The following is a 23,285-nucleotide window of genomic DNA, read 5'->3' as shown; positions in this document are numbered from 1 at the left end:
ATGTGGACAAGTGGTCACCATACACAGAATTCTTACTGCTTCTGACAATGGGGAAAGAATTAAAGGGGCCAACAAAAAGTGGTCACATTGGCCAGGTGGTCCTTATGTAGAGGTGGCCACTTGTACAGGTTTGAATGAATTGCACTGACCTATCACACACTATATCTAAAAATATTGTCAGTTAGAACTACATTACCATCGATTGAAGAGTTGGTCCTCCCTTTTAGTAAGTCAAACTTGTTTCATTGTTTTGTCTCAATCATGATATATTTCACTTAGGGACAAGAGATGTTGGTAACTGGGAGATCCCGGTTCAAATCCTGAAAAGGACATCTCAGTTGGGGCTGCACCCGTCTTTCAGAAGGGACGTAAAATGGGGTCCCGTGTTCAAGGGGGTGCCTCGTGCACGTTAAAGGGAAAGGCTCAACAACCCCTCCCTGTAAAAACATACTGTCGAAGTAACAGAAATGACCGAACAGAATGGACACGAAAAATGAACCTGGTTCAGCTTTTGCTCTACTATATGTTTTGTGCCATGTATATGTAATTATATATGTTAATAGACTTATTAGGACTTAAATGATGTAATCTGTAACTGTTGTATCTTATCTGACCCTTCCCTCTTCCCTCATGACCTCAATGAAAAGCGGCCTGCGGGCCGATTTGAGCTTCTCATGAATAAGCAAAGGTTCAAACAATTTCTAATACTGGGCACTACAAGGTGACAACAGCAACCTACGTGTCTCCGTTGAGTTGGACGGCGTTCTCCACATCTGTGGTGCTCCAGTAGAGGACCTGGCTGTCCCAGCCGGCCGACACCAGGAACTGGCCGGAGGGGTGGAAGGCAACCGCTGTGGAAAAGGCCACGTGCCCTGTATTAAAGGTAGATGGCAAAGGTGTTAGCGTTATGTTGAGCTGAGAGATTCAGACAGATGCAGATTGTGCGCTCAGCGGTTGGGGAGGTACAGAAGAGATGGAGGCAACCGCTGTGGCGAAGGCCACATGTACAGGGGAGGGCAACGGTGTTAGGAAAAGGGGGAACCTCATTCATTCATCTACAAAATGTATTTTACTTGAAGTCATGTTGATTTGATCATATGGATGACATCCGTGCGCAATTCAATTTTCCGTTTCCAAGAAAAAGGAAGTTTTTAGGCTATACTGTACAAAGCAGTTTCAAAATGAGAAAATGTATGCTGTAAAAAGATATTTTGGAAAACGAATAGAAATGTCGTAGAATGCAAAAGTCAAAGAAGTTTTGAAATGACGAGAAAGAAGAATCTATATTTTCCGTATACCATACTCTGTGTGAAGTTTTGTTTATCCTTCCTCACCACGTAGATTTCATAATGAATCAAATCACCACCCCAACAAAACAGATATTGCAAGTAATGGAGTCCAAGCAGGTGAATCAAATGTTTGTGCATCTGTGGCTAACATTCTTCAACAGTCAGACCCATTGATCCACACTAATGTACATGAACATACATGTCTGTATACAACATGGTGCAGTTCATGCACCTAACTGAATGTTTGGTATATTTCAAACAAACTCCCATGGCCCTTGAGCAACACAGTTGAGCACTACAGTAGTAGGGCTAGTCCACCGGTAGTGGTGTGTGTTCAAGTACTACTTAGTACTATACTCTTATAAGACTCAGACTTAAAAACAAGTTGTATTATCTGGGTAGAGAAGATGATTGAACAGAAAACAAACTAACTTGCGATCCAGTCTATCGTTGTTTGACACACCAAAGCACGATATCAATCGTAAAAATACACTTAATCTAATGGAGTTCGGCCAGGGTAAATGTCTTGTGCATCTGTGGCCAACATTCTTCGAGGGTTAAGCCCATTAAGCCACTTTATATAACGCACCCATCTACACTCCAAAAATGTAATCTACACATACACATGTCATGTACATGTTCTTGTACAACGTGAGGCCGAGGCTTAATTTCCACATGCATTTTGCAAAAACACTCAGCCGAAGTCCGACTAAGCGGAGTCCGAAGGCAGACTCAAGTCGCGTTTCACCTCACCTATCCCGTGATCTCTTATTGGGTCGTTGGGGCACCATGACTGAGCCCTCCACTTTCCTCCACCACCTAGCCTTTTCCCCATTCTTCCGCGGTCAAATCCATTAATCCACATTAATAACGATAACTTTATTGCTAGTTCATGCCCAAAGGCTTATTGAAGACAAACAGGAACAAGGAGATACTTGGAAATCGACATAGTTATCTAGTCTACTGTGAAAGTTCTATGTTAACTATGGTTGACTATGGTTGGATTTGACTTCTTTTTTGAAGGCAGTGGAAAATGAAGTGACCCACGTTTTGAATCATAAGTGGGTTGGTTGATATTAGTAGAAAGATGGATTTTCGTAAATCATTCAAATGGTGAAATCTAGCTATAGGAGAATTTATGCAAGCTGTTTTATATAATTTGTTTCTTTTGGCGCCATACATAGAGGACATCGGCAAATAAAATGTATTTCACATTAATTCATACATGATTAATATACAGTCATGTACATACATACATGTTCATGTATAACATGACGCTGAGTTCACATGGTGCAGTTCGTGCACGTAAGCGAAAGTTAGTCGGAAAACAACTGATAACAAAACGAAAACAACCTTCATCCGCCCGTATATAGTCTGTTAGGATTCCAGGCATATTTCTATATGTGCCATATCAACACTTTTTTCATCTGAAAAAAGATGTACAATGAGTTTTGCATGTTAGCACATGTCTAACAACCATAGATATATGTAAAAGTGAAGTAGTTATTACCTGGCCCCATTTCATATTGTGAAGAATTAGAATAAAATAGAATGAAATGAAAATTCTGCATAATTTAGGATAATCAGTACTGATTGTTTACACTTAAACATCCTCCCACACCATAAGGTGTATAGGGCGGAGCCCATCTCCGTTTCATAGCCCTGGGCCACACTGAGGCGCTATCACTGCAGCAGGGGGTAGTCTACTGATAGTGGTGTGAAGTATGTACCATTTTTATAACAGTATGACTCGGTGCACCTCTCATCCAGACGTGTCTCCAGGCACGAACTCAACATTTCTTTTCATCCGAAAAAAAAATTGTACAAATTTAATAAGTTTGCATGCTAGCATATGTCTTACAACTTCTATAATTTTCCTCTGTGTTGGCCCATAGATATATGACATTGTAGAAGCTATATACGTGGCCCCATTTCATATTGAATGTGATAAATCAAATAAATTTTCTTACATTAAGAATTTCAAGAATGAATAAGAAAGAAAAATTGAAGAATTAGTCTGATTCTTTCCATGGAAATTCTCACAACAAGGAACACTTTCTTAATTCTCTTAAGTTAAGAAACTATTTCTCAACAAGATTTTCACCCTCAAGAATTTCTAGAATTCAAGTCTAAATTTCTTGTTTTTAATGACTTCAAGATTATGTTTAAGAAAATATTAGAAGTTTTCTCTCACCTGTCTTAAATGATCCTACTTCAAGACAAACTTTCTGAGAAAAATTTACTTAAGAAAAAATTCTTAACTCGTGGACAAAATGAATTTCTTAAAAACAGAAAGTCTGCTTCTTATAAGAAATTTTGTCTGTGTATAAGAAGAAACAAGAAAAATAAGAAAAGGCATTTTTGATAGTGCAGTATGTGCATGTCTACTCTAGAGGCAGAGGTTAGGCTTGTGTTTTTGTTGGCTTTCTATTTTCTCAAGTTTTGTTTTGTGAAACGTGTGTGCCTATAGGTGGCAGTCTATGACACCTAGTTATGTCCATGCAGAATGGCCCATATGTAGGCCGTACAGACCATTATTTTTCTTGGAGCTGAGGTTACGTACATCCAGTTCTCAGAACGAGAAGAACAAAGTTTTCGACACACCCAAGCACGATATCAATTAGCAAAATACACTGTCTAATGGAATCCGGCCAGGGTAGATGTCTTGTACATCTGTGGCCGACATTCTTCCAGGGTTAAACCCATTAAGCCACTTTATATAACGCACCCATCTACATTAAATTGCACTGAGGTGCAATCACTGCAGCAGGGGGCTAAGTCTAAGACAGTGTAGTGTTTTAGAAGTATGTACCATTTTATAACGGTATGACTCGGTGCGCCTCTTATCCAGACGTGTCCTACCCGGGTGCGAACTCAACATCTAGTTGTTCGAAAGAGAAAAACCAAGTTTTCGACACACCAAAACATAATAGCAAGATACGCTAATGGTATTCGGCCAGGGTCTTGTGCATCTGTGGCCAACATTCTTCGAGGGTTAAGCCCATTAAGCCACTTTATATAACATGCCCATCTACATTAATCCACATACATGTTCACGTACAACGCGAGACTGAGGCATAAAGTATATCAGTTGATCATCTTCTCTGCACATATAACACAAGTTGTTCAAAGTATGAAAGTCTTATCTAAGCAAAACGGCTATTGAAGCATTTCATCATAAATTATGCAAAGGAGACCCTCATTTGCATGATTTATGTCTGATAACATCCACATTCACCTACCTTCGTAATGCTGTAAGAATGAAATTCCCTTCATTTACCACTATGAAACTATCTTCTCATCAATTATTCAAATCAGGTCTTTATTCACATAATTAGTCATCTATCAATACTCCTCTCTTTCTCAGTCACATGTCACATGTTTGACAGTTCTATCATGGACTGCAGAAGATTTTTTTTTTTAATTTCCTAATTAATTATGCAAATTAGATCCTGATTTGCATATTTAACTTGTGATTATGTAAATCATACCATAAGCTATCTACATACCAAAACCATTATTCTCTTTCAAAGTTTGAAACAAAATCTGCTCCTGCAGTTAAAAAAAGCCACTGGGACTTACTCTCCCTCCCAAGAGCTATGTGCCACTAAAAAATCATGACCACAGCACGCCCAGAAAACGAGACATCAAAACCGGACATTCTGCTGCAGTTCCATAGCAAGCCGCTAGGGGGCCCAAACTCTAGTCATTTGGAGGTCTCAAGAAGACCTACCAACACACCAAGTATCAAGACAATCCTTCCAGGCATTCTTGAGCTATCGTGTTCACAGACGGAAGGAAGGACACACACACACACACGGACGCTGACTAAAACATAACCTTCTACACGAAGGTAATAGATGGAAGAAGTAAAGTCAGCACCAACCTTTCAAAGCACAAACATGTTGGAACACCTTGAAATTTTGAGTCTTCTTCTGGTTGCCGACTGAAAAGAAATACAAACAGACACTAATAGACTTGAATGCTGCATATCCCTGGAAATCCTCACAAGGAAAATGGCCAGTGCAGCATTGGTGTATAGATATTGCTACCATTTAGATGATGGTAATTAGGCCACACTAATTTGATTTCTTGGTTAACAGATTTTTTGAAAAACTGTCAAATTCCAAAATCAATATGAAAACAGATTCTCAGAGGAAAGTCTGTACTTTGGTGCACACAGTTTCAGGGTGTGAACAGGGTCAGGTACAAATATTTTACCCCAGCCTTCTGTTTTCATGATTTTTTTTGTTGCTAAAATTTTTTAAAAATCTGTTAAACAAGAAATTGAATTGGTGTGGCCTAAGGCAGTTTTTTTAATTATGACAACAGTGACTATACAATCATTCACCTGCACGTAAGTAGAAATTGTCTTAAACAGTTTGAGGTTTTGACGATGAACAAGTTTGGCAGGAACAACTTGAACAATGGTTTTAATCCAATGATCCTTGATCCAATAGATAGCTCAAGGCAGAGGCTGAATTGCATGTCACTAAAAATCTCTGTTGAGAACAGACATGATAAAGCTTATCATAGAAAAGTTATACATTAATGACTACTGGTAACAATACATGAGTACCAAAGACGATATACAAAAATACGCCAAACGAAGCCACAAATTTGTTTCTGTTGACTGCTGGGTCCCAGGGGGTACACCTCCCGGTGCTCGCACGATTAGCTCACGGCGTCTTTTTGTTACCGGGTCCCGCATTCAATTCAAGTCTGAGTTAAATTGTAAGGGCATCGGGGACCAAAATAGCCCGAGGCCGAAGGATGTCCGACCGGGCCATGTGGGGGTCATGCCTGAAAGTGCCCACCAGAAAACAGTGAACTACCCGGCGGGCCCCTTTTTTCCGATCGGGGCCGAAGCATTGTACAGCTTTGAACCAATAAACACTTTACAACAGGACACTTACAGTAGTGCATGATGGTTCCCCTGCCAGCGTCCTTGTCCTCAGGGGTCCTCATGTAAAACATGGTCACCTTGTCATCTTCTCCTACTGCCGACAACATGCTGGGGACACAGAAGAGTTACATGCAGCAAGGTGTTGTGTGCGAAAGAAACTACAGTCAAACCTGTCCAGGCAACCACCTGCAGGGAAAAGGTTTAAGATTGTATAATTGCATGTTCACGTTTTGTGTGGGTGCCAGGATCAAACTCAGCTGTAAGTTCCGAAGTTAGGCAGCAGGGAGAAGATTTAAGATGGTATGGTTGCATGCTCACCTTTTGTGTGGATGTCAGGCCAATGGTTGGACAGCTGTTAGTTCTGAAGTTAGGCTGCAGGGAGAAAGTTTAAGATGGTACGGTTGCATGCTCACCTTTTGTGTGGATGTCAGGCCAAGCCCTTGGACAGCTGTTAGTTCTGAAGTTAGGCTGCAGGGAGAAGGTTTAAGATGGTACGGTTGCATGCTCACCTTTTGTGTGGATGTCAGGCCCAGTCTCGGACAGCTGTTGGTTCTGAAGTTAGGCTGCAGGGAGAAGGTTTAAGATGGTACGGTTGCTCACCTTTTGTGTGGGTGCCAGGCCCAGTCTCGGACAGCTGTTGGTTCTGAAGTTAGGCAGCAGGGAGAAGGTTTAAGATGGTACGGTTGCATGCTCACCTTTTGTGTGGGTGCCAGGCCCAGTTTCGGACAGCTGTTGGTTCTGAAGTTAGGCAGCAGGGAGAAAGTTTCAGATGGTACGGTTGCATGCTCACCTTTTGTGTGGATGTCAGGCCAATCCTTGGACTGCTGTTGGTTCTGAAGTTAGGCAGCAAGGAGAAGGTTTAAGATGGTACGGTTGCTCACCTTTTGTGTGGGTGTCAGGCCCAGTCTCGGACAGCTGTTGGTTCTGAAGTTAGGCTGCAGGAAGAAGGTTTAAGATGGTACGGTTGCTCACCTTTTGTGTGGATGCCAGGCCAAGTCTCGGACAGCTGTTGGTTCTGAAATTAGGCTGCAGGAAGAAGGTTTAAGATGGTACGGTTGTAAGCTCACCTTTTGTGTGGATGCCAGGCCAGCTGTAAGACAGCTGTTGGTTCTGAAGTTAGGCTGCAGGAAGAAGGTTTAAGATGGTACGGTTGCATGCTCACCTTTTGTGTGGGTGTCAGGCCAGCTGTCGGACAGCTGTTAGTTCTGAAGTTAAGCAGCAGGGAGAAGGTTTAAGATGGTACAGTTGCATGCTCACCTTTTGTGTGGGTGTCAGGCCAAGCCTTGGACTGCTGTTGGTGCTGAAGTTAGGCAGCAAGGAGAAAGTTTTGGTACGGTTGCATGCTCACCTTTTGTGTGAATGTCAGGCCCAGTCTCGGACAGCTGTTGGTTCTGAAGTTAGGCTGCAGGAAGAAGGTTTAAGATGGTACGGTTGCATGCTCACCTTTTGTGTGGGTGCCAGGCCAAGCCTCAGACAGCTGTTGGTTCTGAAGTTAGGCAGCAGGAAGAAGGTTTAAGATGGTACGGTTGCATGCTCACCTTTTGCGTGGGTGCCAGGCCAAGCCTCAGACAGCTGTTGGTTCTGAAGTTAGGCAGCAGGGAGAAGGTTTAAGATGGTACGGTCGCATGCTCACCTTTTGTGTGGATGCCAGGCCAGCTGTAAGACAGCTGTTGGTTCTGAAGTTAGGCAGCAGGGAGAAGGTTTAAGATGGTACGGTTGCATGCTCACCTTTTGTGTGGGTGCTAGGCCAAGCCTTGGACTGCTGTTGGTGCTGAAGTTAGGCAGCAAGGAGAAAGTTTTGGTACGGTTGCATGCTCACCTTTTGTGTGGATGTCAGGCCCAGTCTCGGACAGCTGTTGGTTCTGAAGTTAGGCAGCAGGGAGAAGCTTTAAGATGGTACGGTTGCATGCTCACCTTTTGTGTGGATGTCAGGCCAAGCCCTTGGACAGCTGTTGGTTCTGAAGTTAGGCAGCAGGAAGAAGGTTTAAGATGGTACGGTTGCATACTCACCTTTTGTGTGGATGTCAGGCCCAGTCTCGGACAGCTGTTGGTTCTGAAGTTAGGCTGAAGGGAGAAGGTTTAAGATTGTACGGTTTGTACCTGTTTGTACAGTTTGTACGTTTTCTCACTTTTTGTGCGGATGCCAGGCCAGCTGTAAGACAGCTGTTGGTCCTGAAGTTAGGCAGCAGGAAGAAGGTTTAAAATTGTACAATTGCCCACCTTTTGTGTGGGTGCCAGGCCAACTGTCGGACAGCTGTTGGTTCTGAAGTTAGGCTGCAGGAAGAAGGTTTAAGATGGTACGGTTGCATGCTCACCTTTTGTGTGGATGCCAGGCTAAACCTCGGATAGCTGTTGGTTCTGAAGTTAGGCAGCAGGGAGAAGCTTTAAGATGGTACGGTTGTAAGCTCACCTTTTGTGTGGGTGCCAGGCCCAGTCTCTGACAGCTGTTGGTTCTGAAGTTAGGCAGCAGGGAGAAGGTTAAAGATTGTACGGTTTGTACATTTGGTCATCGTTTGTTGTGTGGATGCCAGGCCAAGTCTCGGACTGCTGTTGGTTCTGAAGTTAGGCAGCAGGGAGAAAGTTTAAGATGGTACGGTTGCATGCTCACCTTTTGTGTGGGTGCCAGGCCAAGCCTCGGACAGCTGTTGGTTCTGAAGTTAGGCTGCAGGAAGAAGGTTTAAGATGGTACGGTTGCATGCTCACCTTTTGTGTGGGTGTCAGGCCCAGTCTCGGACAGCTGTTGGTTCTGAAGTTAGGCTGCAGGAAGAAGGTTTAAGATGGTACGGTTGCATGCTCACCTTTTGTGTGGGTGTCAGGTCAAGTCTCGGACAGCTGTTGGTTCTAGAGATAGGCTGCAGGAAGAAGGTTTAAGATGGTAGGGTTGCATGCTCACCTTTTGTGTGGGTGTCAGGCCAAGCCTTGGACTGCTGTTGGTTCTGAAGTTAGGCTGCAGGAAGAAGGTTTAAGATGGTACGGTTGCATGCTCACCTTTTGTGTGGATGCCAGGCCAAGCCTTGGACAGCTGTTGGTTCTGAAGTTAGGCAGCAGGGAGAAGGTTTAAGATGGTACGGTTGCATGCTCACCTTTTGTGTGGGTGCCAGGCCCAGCCTCGGACAGCTGTTGGTTCTGAAGTTAGGCTGCAGGGAGAAGCTTTAAGATGGGACGGTTGTAAGCTCACCTTTTGTGTGGATGCCAGGCCAAGCCCCGGACAGCTCCATAGTTGATCTCACAGGTACAGACCGGCTTGAGGACAGGTTGTGAGGACGAGGCCTGAGAGACGGCCCGCAGGTTCAGGGTGTAGAAACACACCTTACTGTCATGGAAACCTACGGCCAGATACCTGCACAGGATGGGAACACCACATGGGGATGTTAACAGTCACATCACTTAAATGTGATACAGTTATTATATAGTACTTAAGTTTAACATCACTTAAAGGAGATGGCCTTTATGATGGTAAGGGTTGTTGGAAAAATGAAGGAAAAGTGATCTCGATCCAGGTTTAGCTCATTGAACAGCTATTCTTCCACTGGTCGTGACAGCGAAGACAGATGCTGTGCACAGTATTTACAGGTTCATTGTTACTAGGGAAATTCCCCTGGCTCTTTTCTACAAGCGCAATGAACACGGCTTAATGTCCCGTCCTAAGGACTGCGACACTTTCAGGTATGCATGTCGGGCGAGCGACACAGCCAGGATCGAACTTGTAGTGTACTGTTAACAATTACATCCCTTAAAGGAGATGGGCTTGTGGCTAGGGTTGTTGACTAAGAATCTGATGGTTTTCAGTTTGAAACCAGATCTCACCAATTTCTCCAATCAACTCAGGTGAAAAAGTTTGTGGTTGAAACAATTCCGTAGTACAGTAATGATACATTAGAAATGCATATTTGCGGCGTCATGAATTGGAGGCAGAGAGATCACCACGAAAACCACACGAACATTTCAGTATCTACAGTTTTCCTTGCCCTGCCCTTGTAGAGAGCTATGACAGCCATTGGATAGGATGTTAAATAGAGGTCCTGTGATTGAGGAGAGCCCACCTCGAGCATGTAAAAGAACCCGCCACGCTTATCGAAAAGAGTACATGTAGGTGTCCATCCCGATGTGAGTGCTTCAAATAAATCTGTCCGTATATGCAGCTTGTACTCCTCAGTATAAATCTGCTGGTGTGTTAGGCCCTGAGGCGGCTTACCGGGTATGCCATACAAACAGACAAACAAACAAACAAATTCAAACAACTAATGAGTGTTGTACTCACTTGCCAGCAGGTGAGAACTTGAGTGCAGTCGGGTAAGTTGACACGACTTCTGTTGATGCAATCTCAACTAAGCTGGAAACTCTGTAAGAGCAATGTAAAACAGGAAGAATAGATCACAACTAATGATTTTGTTAAATTTCTGAATCAATTTTCTTCTACTGGCATAATCATTCAATCGTTCATTTGTTCGTTCAGAATCTTGTAGTGCATACCTGGTTGCACATACATAGTTGAAGGCAGCAAGTTTCCTTGCTGTTTCAGTAGCAGGGTATATTTTTACAGGGAGGGGTTGCTAGCCCTTCCGCTTTAACAAGCTTGAGGCAGGCACCTCCTTGAACATATTATCGAAAGACAGGGACCCATTACACTTTTTTTACAGTGCAAATCAGCAGGAACAAGGTTAAATTCATACAAGAAGAACAGCGACAAGCCAGTGCGTAAACACATCCAGCGGCACAGCTGTGAAAAATTCTGCAAATTTGTCTAAAAGCACAAAATTTCCCTATACCGAAGTTCCATTGCCTTTAATTTCATTTTGTTTCAAGTTCTCTGTGCAAAGAGAATGCTGAGCCTTATCAAGCATGCCCCCTAGTGGCCCAGAAGTGGACTACATACACTTGTGTCCATGGTATCATTAGTGCAATATATTGATAACTGCATGGTGGCGTTTATACACTGCTCTATGCATAGTTTGAATGTCAACAAAGGAGTGTGCTCAGTCTGAAATAGTGAAGCTCATAACTTCATGTTCAGTGACCAACACTCCCTAAGCCCGCTTAAAGGGAAAATCATGCCACCAAAATAAACACTAAATTGTCCACATGCACGTTACTAGTATTAACTTCTTTTAATGTATGCAAAGAATTCAGTCAAATAAATCAAATCAAATCAATTCTAGTGGGTTGGGCGATGTAAGGAAATAGGGTTTGCTTTAACACATCATAGTGTCTGGCATTGAAGTCTGAAATTACTCTATTTGCCGTCAAAATGATGGAGCCCGGGGTGTCAACTTCGGAAGATGGCAATGCTCAAATCCTTTATCTGACATAACAATATTTCGATTGAGATTCTACAATGCACTACTTCCTGACTAAATGGTGCTCCTAACAAAAGTTTCTTGTCCCCTAGAAGGGATGGGCACTTTAGTCCCTAGCAGCCAGCGAGAGATTGGTTAAACACCACTAGACTTGGAAGAGAGGAAACTTGTTGAACACAAATAGAACTAAGACCGGTGTATTCCGCATCACCCTCCATCCTAGCCCTCCTGCAGTGGGTCCGGTACCTTGGGTGATACGGATGACCCCGTGTTGTATGCTATACCAAATTTTATCAAATCAACATGGCCTTATGTGAAACAAAGCTCCCAGTCTCTGACCTGTCGTGAACCGTGTACTGCCACAGGTGCACCCTGCCGCTGCGATGGGCTGAGACGAGAACCGTGACGGCGTCCTGACTCAGCCATTCTAACCTGAAAAAGGGACACACAGCCATGAACTTCTTGTCTAATACACATTACATAACTTAAGTGAATAACGTTGAAGAAATTCATCAGTCACGTATAATAACAGTTACAAGAATATTCCTCAAACAGTGACTTAAATAGAAAGGTAGCATAATTCCCACAGGAAGATTAAAGAGGCAGTCCACATCCAGTTGGAACGTGCTGGGATGAACCGTACCGGAGGTTGGGAGCTGCCCAAGTCCTACTTACCCCTACTCCGCAAGGAGGCGGGGGAGGCAGGAAGATCTTCACAAGTCTCGACCTAGTCTCGTGTTCTCGCGAGACTAGGTCACTCCGTGAACAAGACGTACAGAAGACGTCGAAAATTTGGAGGTGCGTATTTTGCTACCTTTCTTTCTAAGTCACTGTTTGAGGAATATTCAGTGAATAAGTTATGATTCTGCAAGTAAAGTCAATGAGCACAAGACCACAATCATTATGGTAATATGCCTTTATATAGGAGCTAATTGTGTCATTAGCATACAACCTTGTCTTGGCAATTGAACAATCTGAAATTGTCTTCACTTTATTAACATATCTATTCAGAGTTTTGGTATAAAACCTGGTTCTGCCAGATCTTTCCTTAGTCACTGACGAAAGATAGCGGATGCTCTCTGAAACATCTGTTTCAAAATTTTTATCTGTTGCTTCGGTAACTATTTTTAGTGTATCTTATTACCTGGATGTCTAACCTTCATCAACGTAATATGCCTTTGTGTGCTCATTTATACGGAGTGAATACAGTCATATGATCATGACGTTTTTCTCCTTGCCCTCTTCTTCTATGATATCCGCCCGCTGTATTTTAGGGCTTGTCCCTGTGGTGTAGTGGTCTGCGTCTCTGTCACTTACCACATCTGGTTCAAGTTATGAGGAGCCAGAGGGCCCGAGTTTGCGCCCGGGTAGGACACGTCTGGATAAGAGGGGCATCGAGTCATACCAAAGACTTCATAAATTTAAAATGGTACATACTTCTGAAACAGTACGGAAGTTAAACACACTCCACTGCCAGTGGACTAGCCCCCTGCTGCAGTGATTGTGGTCGGGGCCTACAGAAACGAGGTTGGATTCCGCCCTGTACACCTTATGGTCTGGGAGGACTTTAACTGCTACATTTTCAGCATGTCTGAGAACCAAGGAAATAACTTGATGCGGCCTAATACTAGTAGTAGATTCAGAAGCAAATTAACAAGACAGTACATTTAAGACATATCCATGTATGATTAACTAAGTTATGTACGTGCTGTGTTCACACTATATTGTTTCATTTATTTTTCTATTACCCAACTTATTTCTTTTGTTTAATTGATTTATTTAAGTTGTTATGATTTGATAAAGGGAGGCCTTTACATCAGCATGAGCTTTCGGCCTTTCCCTGCACTGTTATATTATCATTTGTATTTTACTGTTATGTATTTATCACATTTTAAATATAAACAAATCATCATCTTGTCGTGAGAGTGTCACGGATGGACAACACCCTCCTTCTGGTGTGCATCCTGCATCCTCACAGAGCTGCTGTATGCATGTCGTGTGAGGTCTGCCTACACTTGCATGGCCATGTTTTGGTACCCACAGGAGGACGTCCCTTACAATCTCTTCTTTACTCCTCCAGGAATGACCAGCAAAATGTAGTCTCCTCTCAAGGATGACTTGAGATATGGGGGTAAATCTATAAACGAATAAAACTACAAAGTAATAAGAAGCCCACCTTGTGACTTGACTAGAGCCGACCTGGTGTGCCGACACCTCAGCCCTGGGTATCCGAGCCTCCCGCTGGCCTGTCGTGTCCTTCACCAAGATGTCTCCCGTCTTCCGGCCACACGCCAACAGCTGGATAACTCCCCCATCTGGAAGGGGAAAAACGAATCTGAATATAAAGCCAGGTCACACATTCGGGAGATTCCCACAACTTTGCTTGCGACCACTACCGAACACAGGTGGACGCTAAAAAGGAGAGGAAAGTGATCTCGATCCAGTTTTAGCTCACTGAAGAGCTAATCTTCCACTGGTCGTGTCAGAGAAGACAGACGCTATGTACAGTATTTACAGGTTCATTGTAACGGGGAAATTCCCATTATAGCTCTTTTCGACAGGCACAATGAAAAGTGGACCACGGCTTAACGTCCCATCCTAACGATGCTGGGTTGGGAGTAGTAGAATCCATCCTATTCTAGCTTTTAAAAGAAATAAAAAAAGGAGAATCCATACATGTAACTACCGACCCTAATTTTGTTAGGACCTTGATCGGAATCACAACAGTTATTTTCCTACGCCTGCACACTACCCCATACACTGTACTACATATACTTTTCATATTTACAAAACTTTCAAATTGATGTTCACACTTTCATTCATGTGCAGGTAAGTTTTTGCGATTAAATTGTAAATCATTACCTGTCCTGTTTCCCCTTGAGCATTTTCGTCATCCATCTTGTATTTCTATGTATGTCATTTTCTTACTCAATTTAATTGCTTTCTATTCATCAGTTACTGTACTTGTTACAGACAAGTCGCTTTTTGCCCCCGATCACCCCCAAAATCTCTCTCTCTGGCTCATTCCCCCAAAATAAACATGAATAAAAGGAAATCTTAACGTCAAGCAGGACGGCCCTACACCGACACAAGTCCCCCGGTTTTCATGTGAAGGTGCTGTGGTCACAACAAAGTGGATAGCAGGAAGAGGCCATGATATTTCAGTTCCATATCGGGATGGACCCTTACTCTTGTCAATAAGTGTGATGGCTTTCTTTAACGTGCAACCCTTTCTGGTAGCATCCATGTCGAGTGAGCAACAACGGCCGCCGGGATTCAACCCCCCGAACTACATGTATAGATCCAGAGACAGGGTCACTAAGCACTGGACTATGTACGCTACACTTAATCCATCATCATGGATTAGGTTCCCTATCTGACACTGACCAGGCACAGCCACCAAGCTAAGCCTGGGGCGCTACTGCCAGTTTTCATGACAAAGTCATCGATCGGACACATTCAAGTCCTCTGAATCGGTCATCTCATACAGGCATCTCATAACCAACGACAAAGTAAGGACAAGAATCGGACAAGCTATTGGGCCCTATATACGAAGGTCTTTTAACCACTGTGACAGTCACGAAAGCACGAACTATCATAATGAAGAAATGGCCATGTCACAAGATCTACAATTTGGGCAACGACGATTCTGCAATCCACTGGGAGAGGAAGCATATAATCAAAGCAACATGGACTAACAATGAAAGACTAACGGACAAATGATGGCGAAACCAGTCAACATAATGTCAGTGAGAGTAAGACACTCACTGGTGTACGTTTTTTGTTTAGGCCACATCAATTCAATTTGTTGCTTCTCGGATTTTTTCAGAAAAAATTGGAGCGACAGGGCGAAAAATTTTTTTTTTTGCAAATAGTCTGGGGTGAAGATAAGGGTTTACATAACAAAGAATAAGAGGATTATTCAAATTTCAGATTTGTATGGCTCATTTTATGCAATGCACCCCTTTCTTTGATCTAGTACTATAATTTCAATACCTTTTGCCATGTAATATATGAATTGATATTGAGAAATAGTTTTAATAAATGAAAAATTATAACTTAATATGATCAATATGACCACACTTTTTAGGTATGTGCAGGCCTCTATAATCTATTTTGGTGGCTATTGACTTTTACAACAGTTACTGAACAAATAGTAAAATTAGGAATAGTGACCCAATTTTTTTTTTCAAAATGGGAAAAACAGGAGAGGCTATTCCGAGAAGCAACAAAATAAATTGGTGTGGCCTGAGATGTAAAATGAGAAGAGCAAAACTCTGAAAGACATGGAATGGAAAGAATAATGATTTTGGATTACAATTTTGTCCTGTAAGATAAGCTATCATTAAATTCTCCATTCAAGTTTTTAATGTTGTAGTTGATGTTTATAAAACTAATTAAACTTTCAAATTGAGTATGCAAAGGAGGTACATATACTATGCATGGATATCTAGTAAAGGTTTTGCCCACCCTACACAATCTATCGAATTCCCATCATGGAAAATAACAAAATTATAAAATTTCCTTATCAATTATGCAAAACTAAGCCTTAACTTTCATCAGATTATGTACATCTCTACCTCAGCTACTGACATCAGCTATCCTGAAAATGCATTCGTTCTCTCTTCAAAGTTTTCGAGAACAAAAAAGCCCACTATTTCCTAGTTTATATTACTAAACATCTCTAGAACGACGTTGGCTCCCATAGTGAAGCCAAGAGGCAACAACAGGAGGTAGAAGGCAGGAAATGAGATGACCTTCCTTGGTCTGTGGAAATCTAAGTATAACCACTTCTGTTTCATTTGATGTCAATTTCTACAATACATGGCATAAGGAGCACAAGCAATGAGTAACATAGTTTTGATCACAGCTCTAGCTTCTTCCTTACAATTGTGTTTCTCCTCTCTCACAAGCTGTTTAGGATGCTCAAATGAGTAATACTAAGGCCACACCATTTTAATTTCTTGGTTAATGGATTATTATTTTCCAAAAAAAAGATTTAGAAAAAAAACATCATGGAAACAGAAGGCTGGGCCAGCCTTCTGTTTCCATAAATTTTTTTCTTCTAAAATATATTTTTTTTGGAAAATAAAAATCCGTTAACCAAGAAATTAAATTGGTGTGGCCTAACAAAAGAATTGCAACAATAATTTCAAATTTGGTGGCCATTAAAAGAGGACTTAATTTTAATGTAGCTAGGCCATTTTGATTTGATTACAATGGATGACATCCACACACACATCAATTTTCATCCTTTTCTTCCCCCCCCCCAAAAGTTTTCAGCCATATTGTAAATCGTACAAAGTAGCTGCAAAATGAGAAAATATATGATGTAAATTGCAAAAAAATATTTCGGAAAACGGATACTTATGTCATAGACTGCCAATTAAAGTCAATTCCAAAGTCAAAGAAAAAGACGTAAAAGAACAAAAATGAATAATCTATTATATCATACAAGTTTTGTTCATCCTTCCTGACCACAAAGATTTCATAATGAAGGCAACTATTTTTTTGCCAAACTCTTTTTCATTCCCACGTCTGCATCAGTTTTGGGGTCTCCGGAGGATGTCATTCGTATAATCAAATCAACATGGCCTTATATACGCCTTGAAATGTGACTTGTGTTGTTTCATTTGGGTGACACTCAGTATTTTCTTAATGTGCCTTGTATATACTACAATTGGAATCTCTGTTATGCTTAGATTTAAAAAGAAGACATGACATCGTGGCTAACACCTACCTATAATCCTTTGCTTCAATTCCAATTTGTGACACTATCTATTGTCGTTAAATCATCTCCCAGCACAGCAAAACTTTTCTGTATTCAAATTCAAAATCGAACTGGTTTTCCAACTACTCCATCAACACAGAATATAGCCAAGATTAAAATGGTAAATGCAAACCCTTCAGCTTGGGGCTTGACTGTAAACCTAGCCTCTATTCAAAGATTGTTAGTGATTGTATCACTGAATCAGATACAAAATGAATGTGGAGAATTTTCATATTCTTCGGCTTCAAATCATACACACATTGTTTATGCGCATTTGTCGACTTTGACGGGCCAGACTTGACAGGTGCCTTAGTCTTAAGTACCACGCAGGTGTTCACTCTCTTGATATCTGCACTTGTTAGCAGTAATGGGCTGACCCTAACCCTCACCTTAACCCGACATTGTAAAATCTACTAAGGGCATGCAAGTATAAGGGATACAACGTATAAAGGGCACAATGCAACGTCATGAAGTGACGTTTTCAGCCACTGTGATTCAGCTCTACCCTTCATAACTGGGTTTGCTTTTTCTGAGAACAGTCGAGACTCTTTTCCGTCCTACTGTATACGATTGTACTGAAAAACATTCAATCCAGCAGAATCTACAACAAATCCAACGCTGACATAGACCAGAGATATGAATGTCTCAAACGAATCCTTCTCAACAGACGCATCCGGGCCAAATTTCTCTGACAAATCCTTCACGACCAACGCGTCCAGGCCGGAGTTCTCAAACGGATCCTTCACGACCAACGCGTCCGGGCCGGATTTCTCGAACGAATCCTTCACGAGCAACGCGTCCGGGCCGTATCTCTCGAACAAATCCTTCACGACCAACACATCCGGGCCGTATTTCTCGAACGAATCCTTCACGAGCAACGCGTCCGGGCCGTATCTCTCGAACGAACCCTTCAAGAACAACGCATCCGGGCCGAGTTTCTCGAACGAATCCTTCACGACCAACACATCCGGGCCGTATTTCTCGAACGAATCCTTCGCGACCAACACGTCCGGGCTGTATTTCTCAAACGAATCCTTCACGACCAACACGTCCGAGCCGCATTTCTCGAACGAATCCTTCGCGACCAACACGTCCGGGCCGGATTTCTCGAACGAACCCTTCACGACCGACATGTTCGCTGAAGACTTTGCGAACGAATCGTTCATGACCAATGCATCTGCTCCGGTCTTCTCTTCGGTGACTTCGCCTGCGGAGCCGGCCGTCATCATCACCGTAGCCGTGCTTGCCATCGTCGGGAACCTTCTCGTCATTGCAGTGACGACCAGACGACAGACGTTCCCCTCCGCCAGTCGACTCTTCATCTCCTCCATGGCCTATTCGGACCTAATTCTCGGCTTGACCTTCGCGTTCTTTGTGGCGCCTGCCGGGGCCGGAGAGTGGGTGTACTCGGACACAGCCGCCCGGGCATGTGCAGTCATAGCAGAGACCTCCCTGGCGCTTAGTTTGTCTGCTCTTGCAGGTAACATTTCCTTTTCTGATGATACTTCGATATGTCGTGAATTGTGTCTTCTAGTCATATCTGATGGTGTTAAGATCACTTACCTCTTGTAGCCCTTAGGTCCTCAATTAATATTTCTGATTTAGAATGACCACTTTGGACGTCTTGTCTATATTTAACATTACTAATCTTCACCAATGTTGCTGTTATCCAGGTCTCTTATCTTTACATATACCATAATTATAGCAATCAGCACATTTTGACTTTCACAGTTATTTTTGCTTGGCCGACCCCTGCCTGGTTTTCTCATGCAATGACTTTAAAAGACCTATTGTACACTTACCATATTGTGTAATGTCGTTGTGCTTAGGTTTGAGCCTGGACCGGCATTACGCTCTCATGAACGACGGGGCTGGCATCTCTCCCAAGAAGGCTCGAATCTTTCTGGTCTCAGCTTGGGTTGGGATATACGCCTGGTACATTTTCTGGACAGTCTATGGGGTTCCCGTGTATTACGATTCAGCCTCGGCCGTGGTAACACATGACCTTACGGCCAATATGTGGTTTACCCCAGTTTCTTTAGGCATATCATGTAGTCCTCTTATCGTTACCATGTATTGTGTTGTCCGGATCTTAAGAGCACTGTGCACTCATCACGAGCCACCAGCTGCTCCAGTTTTCAACATAAATGTGAATGGGCCCGGGGTTCCACCACAACAACCCCAAAACAACCCCCAGCAACAACCCCAAAACAACCCCCAGCAACAACCCCAAAACTACAACAGCAATCGTTCGTACGCTAAGGTTGTGCTGATCCTAACCCTAGTACAAACGGCAATGCCACTTCCAGGTATCTGTGCTTTCATTGCAAGTCACCTGGGTTATGATGTACCAACCTTCCTGTTTTGGTCATTTTGGGTAGCAATGTCCAATACCTTTCTGGACGTTTTCGTGTACAGTGTGTTCCAAAAATCCTTCCGCGAAGCTGTAGCTGAGACAGCGATGTTTGTCGTATCTTGTTTGTACAATGTGTGCTGTAGCACAAGCCGTGTGAACGTGGCCGACCAGCAGAACATTCAAATGAGCTCTCTGTAAAACAGTTGAATTCAAAGTGCAGTTCTTGACAAGTCCACTGAAGTTATTTTGTCACTTCTGTTCAGATTTATACATAATATATGGTGTGGGCCATATGTATGTTCTCTGCACCAACTTTCCATCAACTGTGTTTGCAGTTTGGAAACAACAACAACAGACAAACGTGTTGTTTCAGTACCAAGGGCAGTCCAGTAAAGCTACCTTCAGCATGAAAATGCATATTAAGAGGGGTAAACGCGGACTGAGGACGAGGCATGACACTTTTTCGGAAGTTATTAGTGCAATGCAACTTCGCAAATGTTTTTGCCAAGCACACCGGGTCACCCCTACCATGCCCGTAGCCAGGGGGGGTTCGGAATAACCCCCCCATTGGCTTGAAGGTCCACTTTCACAGGCTTGAAGGTCCACTTTTTGATGTTCAAGATTTTTTTCAAGGTGGACTTATTTGTATCACCAGCAATGCCACAGAGGCTCGAATCCTAGAAAAAAACTTTGTCTCTGAGTTTTCCTCTGAAATTCTCTCAAAAACACAGGAAATGCCCTTTCAGAAGGTTCAATTCTTAGAAATTGAAACGCTCAAGGGTTCAATTTTTAACATCCAAGGTTTTTTTCAAGGTGGATCTATTTGTTTCACCAGCGGAGCTGAAATCCTAGAAAAACTGCTAACTTTGTCTCTGATTTCTTTCTTTGAAATCCCCTCAAAAACACAGGAAATGCCATATCAGAAGGTTAAATTTTTAAAATTTCCCGGGGGGGGGGGGGTCATACCCCCGGACCCCCCTAGAAAGCCTACGGCGCTCGCTGGTCCCTCAAACATTAAAAAGAACCCCCCATTCAAAATCCTGGCTACGGGCATGCCTACTCTTCTAGCTAAGTGTGTTGTGTTCTTTTACATGCAAAGGTTTCATGCCCTAAAGCTCCCTCAAACATGGGGCCACCGGCTTTAAGTCCCCCTCCAATAGGACGATGCAACTTTTTTCCAGTTATGTCCAGGCCTGAGCCCGATGTTGTGTCCTTAGGAAAGGCACTTAACACGACTATCCTCACCCCAACCGGGTATAAAAACGGGTATATCATGTGTGGGTCATGGCACCAGCAATAGCTGCCTGTGTTCCACGTGTATTGCTCCGTTGCAATTCTAAAAAAATCAAATCAAATCAAATGGGTTTGTTTGTTTTATTAAGATCTCCGTGACTGTTAAATTTTCACAAATGTTACACCATTCTTCCTGGAGTCTGCTTACATCAAATCAAATACAAGGGACGAAAACTTATCAATAAACAATTGAATGTTGGACAGTGAATTAAACACAATCAAATGTGGGTCATACCGAGGTGAGTCGGCTGTACAGGACTGGACACTCAGCAGCTCCGGTGATGAATGCTGGCCACTATCAGGCAGTGTCCAGGCCTGGCCACCAAGCTGTGCCCGGGGCCAAGCTCCAAGTTTTAAAGTCACAGTCGTCCATCACTGCCCGGCCCTTTGGACATCCCATGACATCAGAGGGTGCATACAGATGTCCACACTTGTCTTAGTTTAGGCCACACATATTTTATTTGTTGGTTCTTGGATCTTTTTTAGGCCACACATATTTCATTTGTTGGGTCTTGGATTTCTTCAGAAAAAAGCGACAGGAAGAAATAAAGCTGTGCTCAGGTAAAGACAGGCAGCACAATCAGCAGAATGTGACAAAAAGTATATGTCATTCTTTAAATTGAGATATCCACAAATCTTCAGAAGCCCCCTATTCATGATCGTTTCTCTACTTCATCCTGATACTACCCTTAACTTCATAGTTTTGGAAATTGTGCACCCAAAGAAAACCTCAAGAGGAGAGAGAAGACTTTTTTTCAATAACAGAAGGGTGACCTGGTGGCAACATTTGAAGCAAGATAGGACAGGGAGAGACATCCAGCCATGTGCAACTACTGAGCTCTGGACAACCCACACAGACCAGATATGACAGTAAATTAAAAAGCTGCCCAAACTGGAAACGGAAATCCTAAGAATCTGCTCGCCTCTCAACTGTCAACATTCCCTTGTGCAGATTTTAGTGTCCTCCATGGATCAGGCCGACAATAATGGCAGGACACGACCATTGAGGGTCAACATGGGGGGATCCTGGTAATGCGTAACAGTAAATGTGAGAGGACAGACAGTGCTCAACGGAAAATTCAGAAAGGCTGGCACCATGGTAAATTGACATGTTCTTGTGAAAGGTTTTGGGAACGAGTTCAAAGGTTTGTTTCATTGTATTCATGGGGTGTCTATTCAGGACAACTGAAGTTGAGGTCCTCATCGACTACGATGGACGAACATCATGGGGTGTCTAGCTGTACATCACTAGTCTGCACACACCGACGCAACCGGGCACTCCGTTGTGACTTTCGGGCAGTCTGGCATTTGAACGCTTAACGTTGGCAGTGTGACGGTCATGGAGGTCCCGTGTTTGGGGAGAGCCACACCCCACGCACGTTAAAAATCCCACCACATCTTTCGAAAAAGAGTTGGGGCATACCCCGGTGTGCAATGGTCCAAACCGTACAGCCCGCTTTGACCCGATACATGTCAGTAAGTGCCGATTTCTCGGCAGATGGACATACGTGGTCAGGAGAATTCAGGATAAGAAATAACGTGCTAATATAAGTGACCGATTACGCTTCACAAATAATCTACCAACAACACTCAACATTGAATTAGAGCGGGCCAGCTACGATTAACGGTGAATTAAAATACAAAATTTAATGTAACTCGGTACGCCTTGCGTAAAAAAAAAGCATGCAGATCCCGGGGTTGTTTCCAGCTTTTACTTTTTTTCTGTCCCACCCATTGTTTGGGAGCCAATGTGTTGAATTTTCCTTGATAAATTCGTCATTTTAAGCTTAGGAAGATACATTTTCATCAATTTCATGTCATAAGTTCAGATTTTGGGATGGACAAGGTAAAAATGTTTTTCGTCCCAACAAGCAAATTTCCATCCCAGGATGGACGGAGGGACGGGTCCTGGAGACAGCCCTGACAGACCCTCACCACTATCTGCCACTGTCCAGGCAGGACATCACGCTGAGTCTCCGGGGCAGGCTTGGAGTTCTGATGTCACGGTCATACCTCACTCCAGCCACTAACACTGCTGAAGTATCACCATCAGATTTGGTGGAAACACTTTGCAGGTATGTTAATCTGTGTAGGCCTCAGGTGTTGTTGTTTTTTTCTAAGGGAGGATTTAGCTACTGTTTTGTGGGCCTTGTAGGTAATACAGCTAGACAGAACTGGACATATGTCTGCGAACAGTTTCATCAGGTTGGTAAGTCATTCAATAAAAAGACTTTTGTACACAACCAAGTGTTTTATTCCACCAACGTTTCAGTGACCATCTGTCACCTTCTTTAAGGCAATTCTGACTGGTCCACTTTGCATTGGACATACCTCTGTTTGGTCCAACCTTTAAGACATGCCTTAAAGGTAGCAT

General features: G+C 43.0%; 1 protein-coding gene across 1 annotated transcript in view; it reads right to left on the bottom strand.

The window, feature by feature from the left end:
• Positions 1-23,285, bottom strand: part of LOC136427060 (uncharacterized) — a 107,706-nt gene that overhangs the window by 2,508 nt on the left and 81,913 nt on the right. The window contains exons 13-19 of the mRNA XM_066415777.1: positions 13,669-13,807; positions 11,832-11,924; positions 10,457-10,537; positions 9,374-9,535; positions 6,206-6,303; positions 5,176-5,235; positions 740-872 (exon numbers count right to left, since the gene is read on the bottom strand). Of these exons, the coding sequence (XP_066271874.1) occupies positions 740-872; positions 5,176-5,235; positions 6,206-6,303; positions 9,374-9,535; positions 10,457-10,537; positions 11,832-11,924; positions 13,669-13,807 (766 nt within the window). The remainder of the gene's footprint in view (positions 1-739; positions 873-5,175; positions 5,236-6,205; positions 6,304-9,373; positions 9,536-10,456; positions 10,538-11,831; positions 11,925-13,668; positions 13,808-23,285) is intronic.

The sequence above is a fragment of the Branchiostoma lanceolatum genome, chromosome 2 (assembly GCF_035083965.1).
Source record: "Branchiostoma lanceolatum isolate klBraLanc5 chromosome 2, klBraLanc5.hap2, whole genome shotgun sequence".
Taxonomy (NCBI): Eukaryota; Metazoa; Chordata; class Leptocardii; order Amphioxiformes; family Branchiostomatidae; genus Branchiostoma; species Branchiostoma lanceolatum.
The sequence above is the reverse complement of the archived record's forward strand: the minus strand, read 5'-3'. Positions and strand labels throughout refer to the sequence as shown.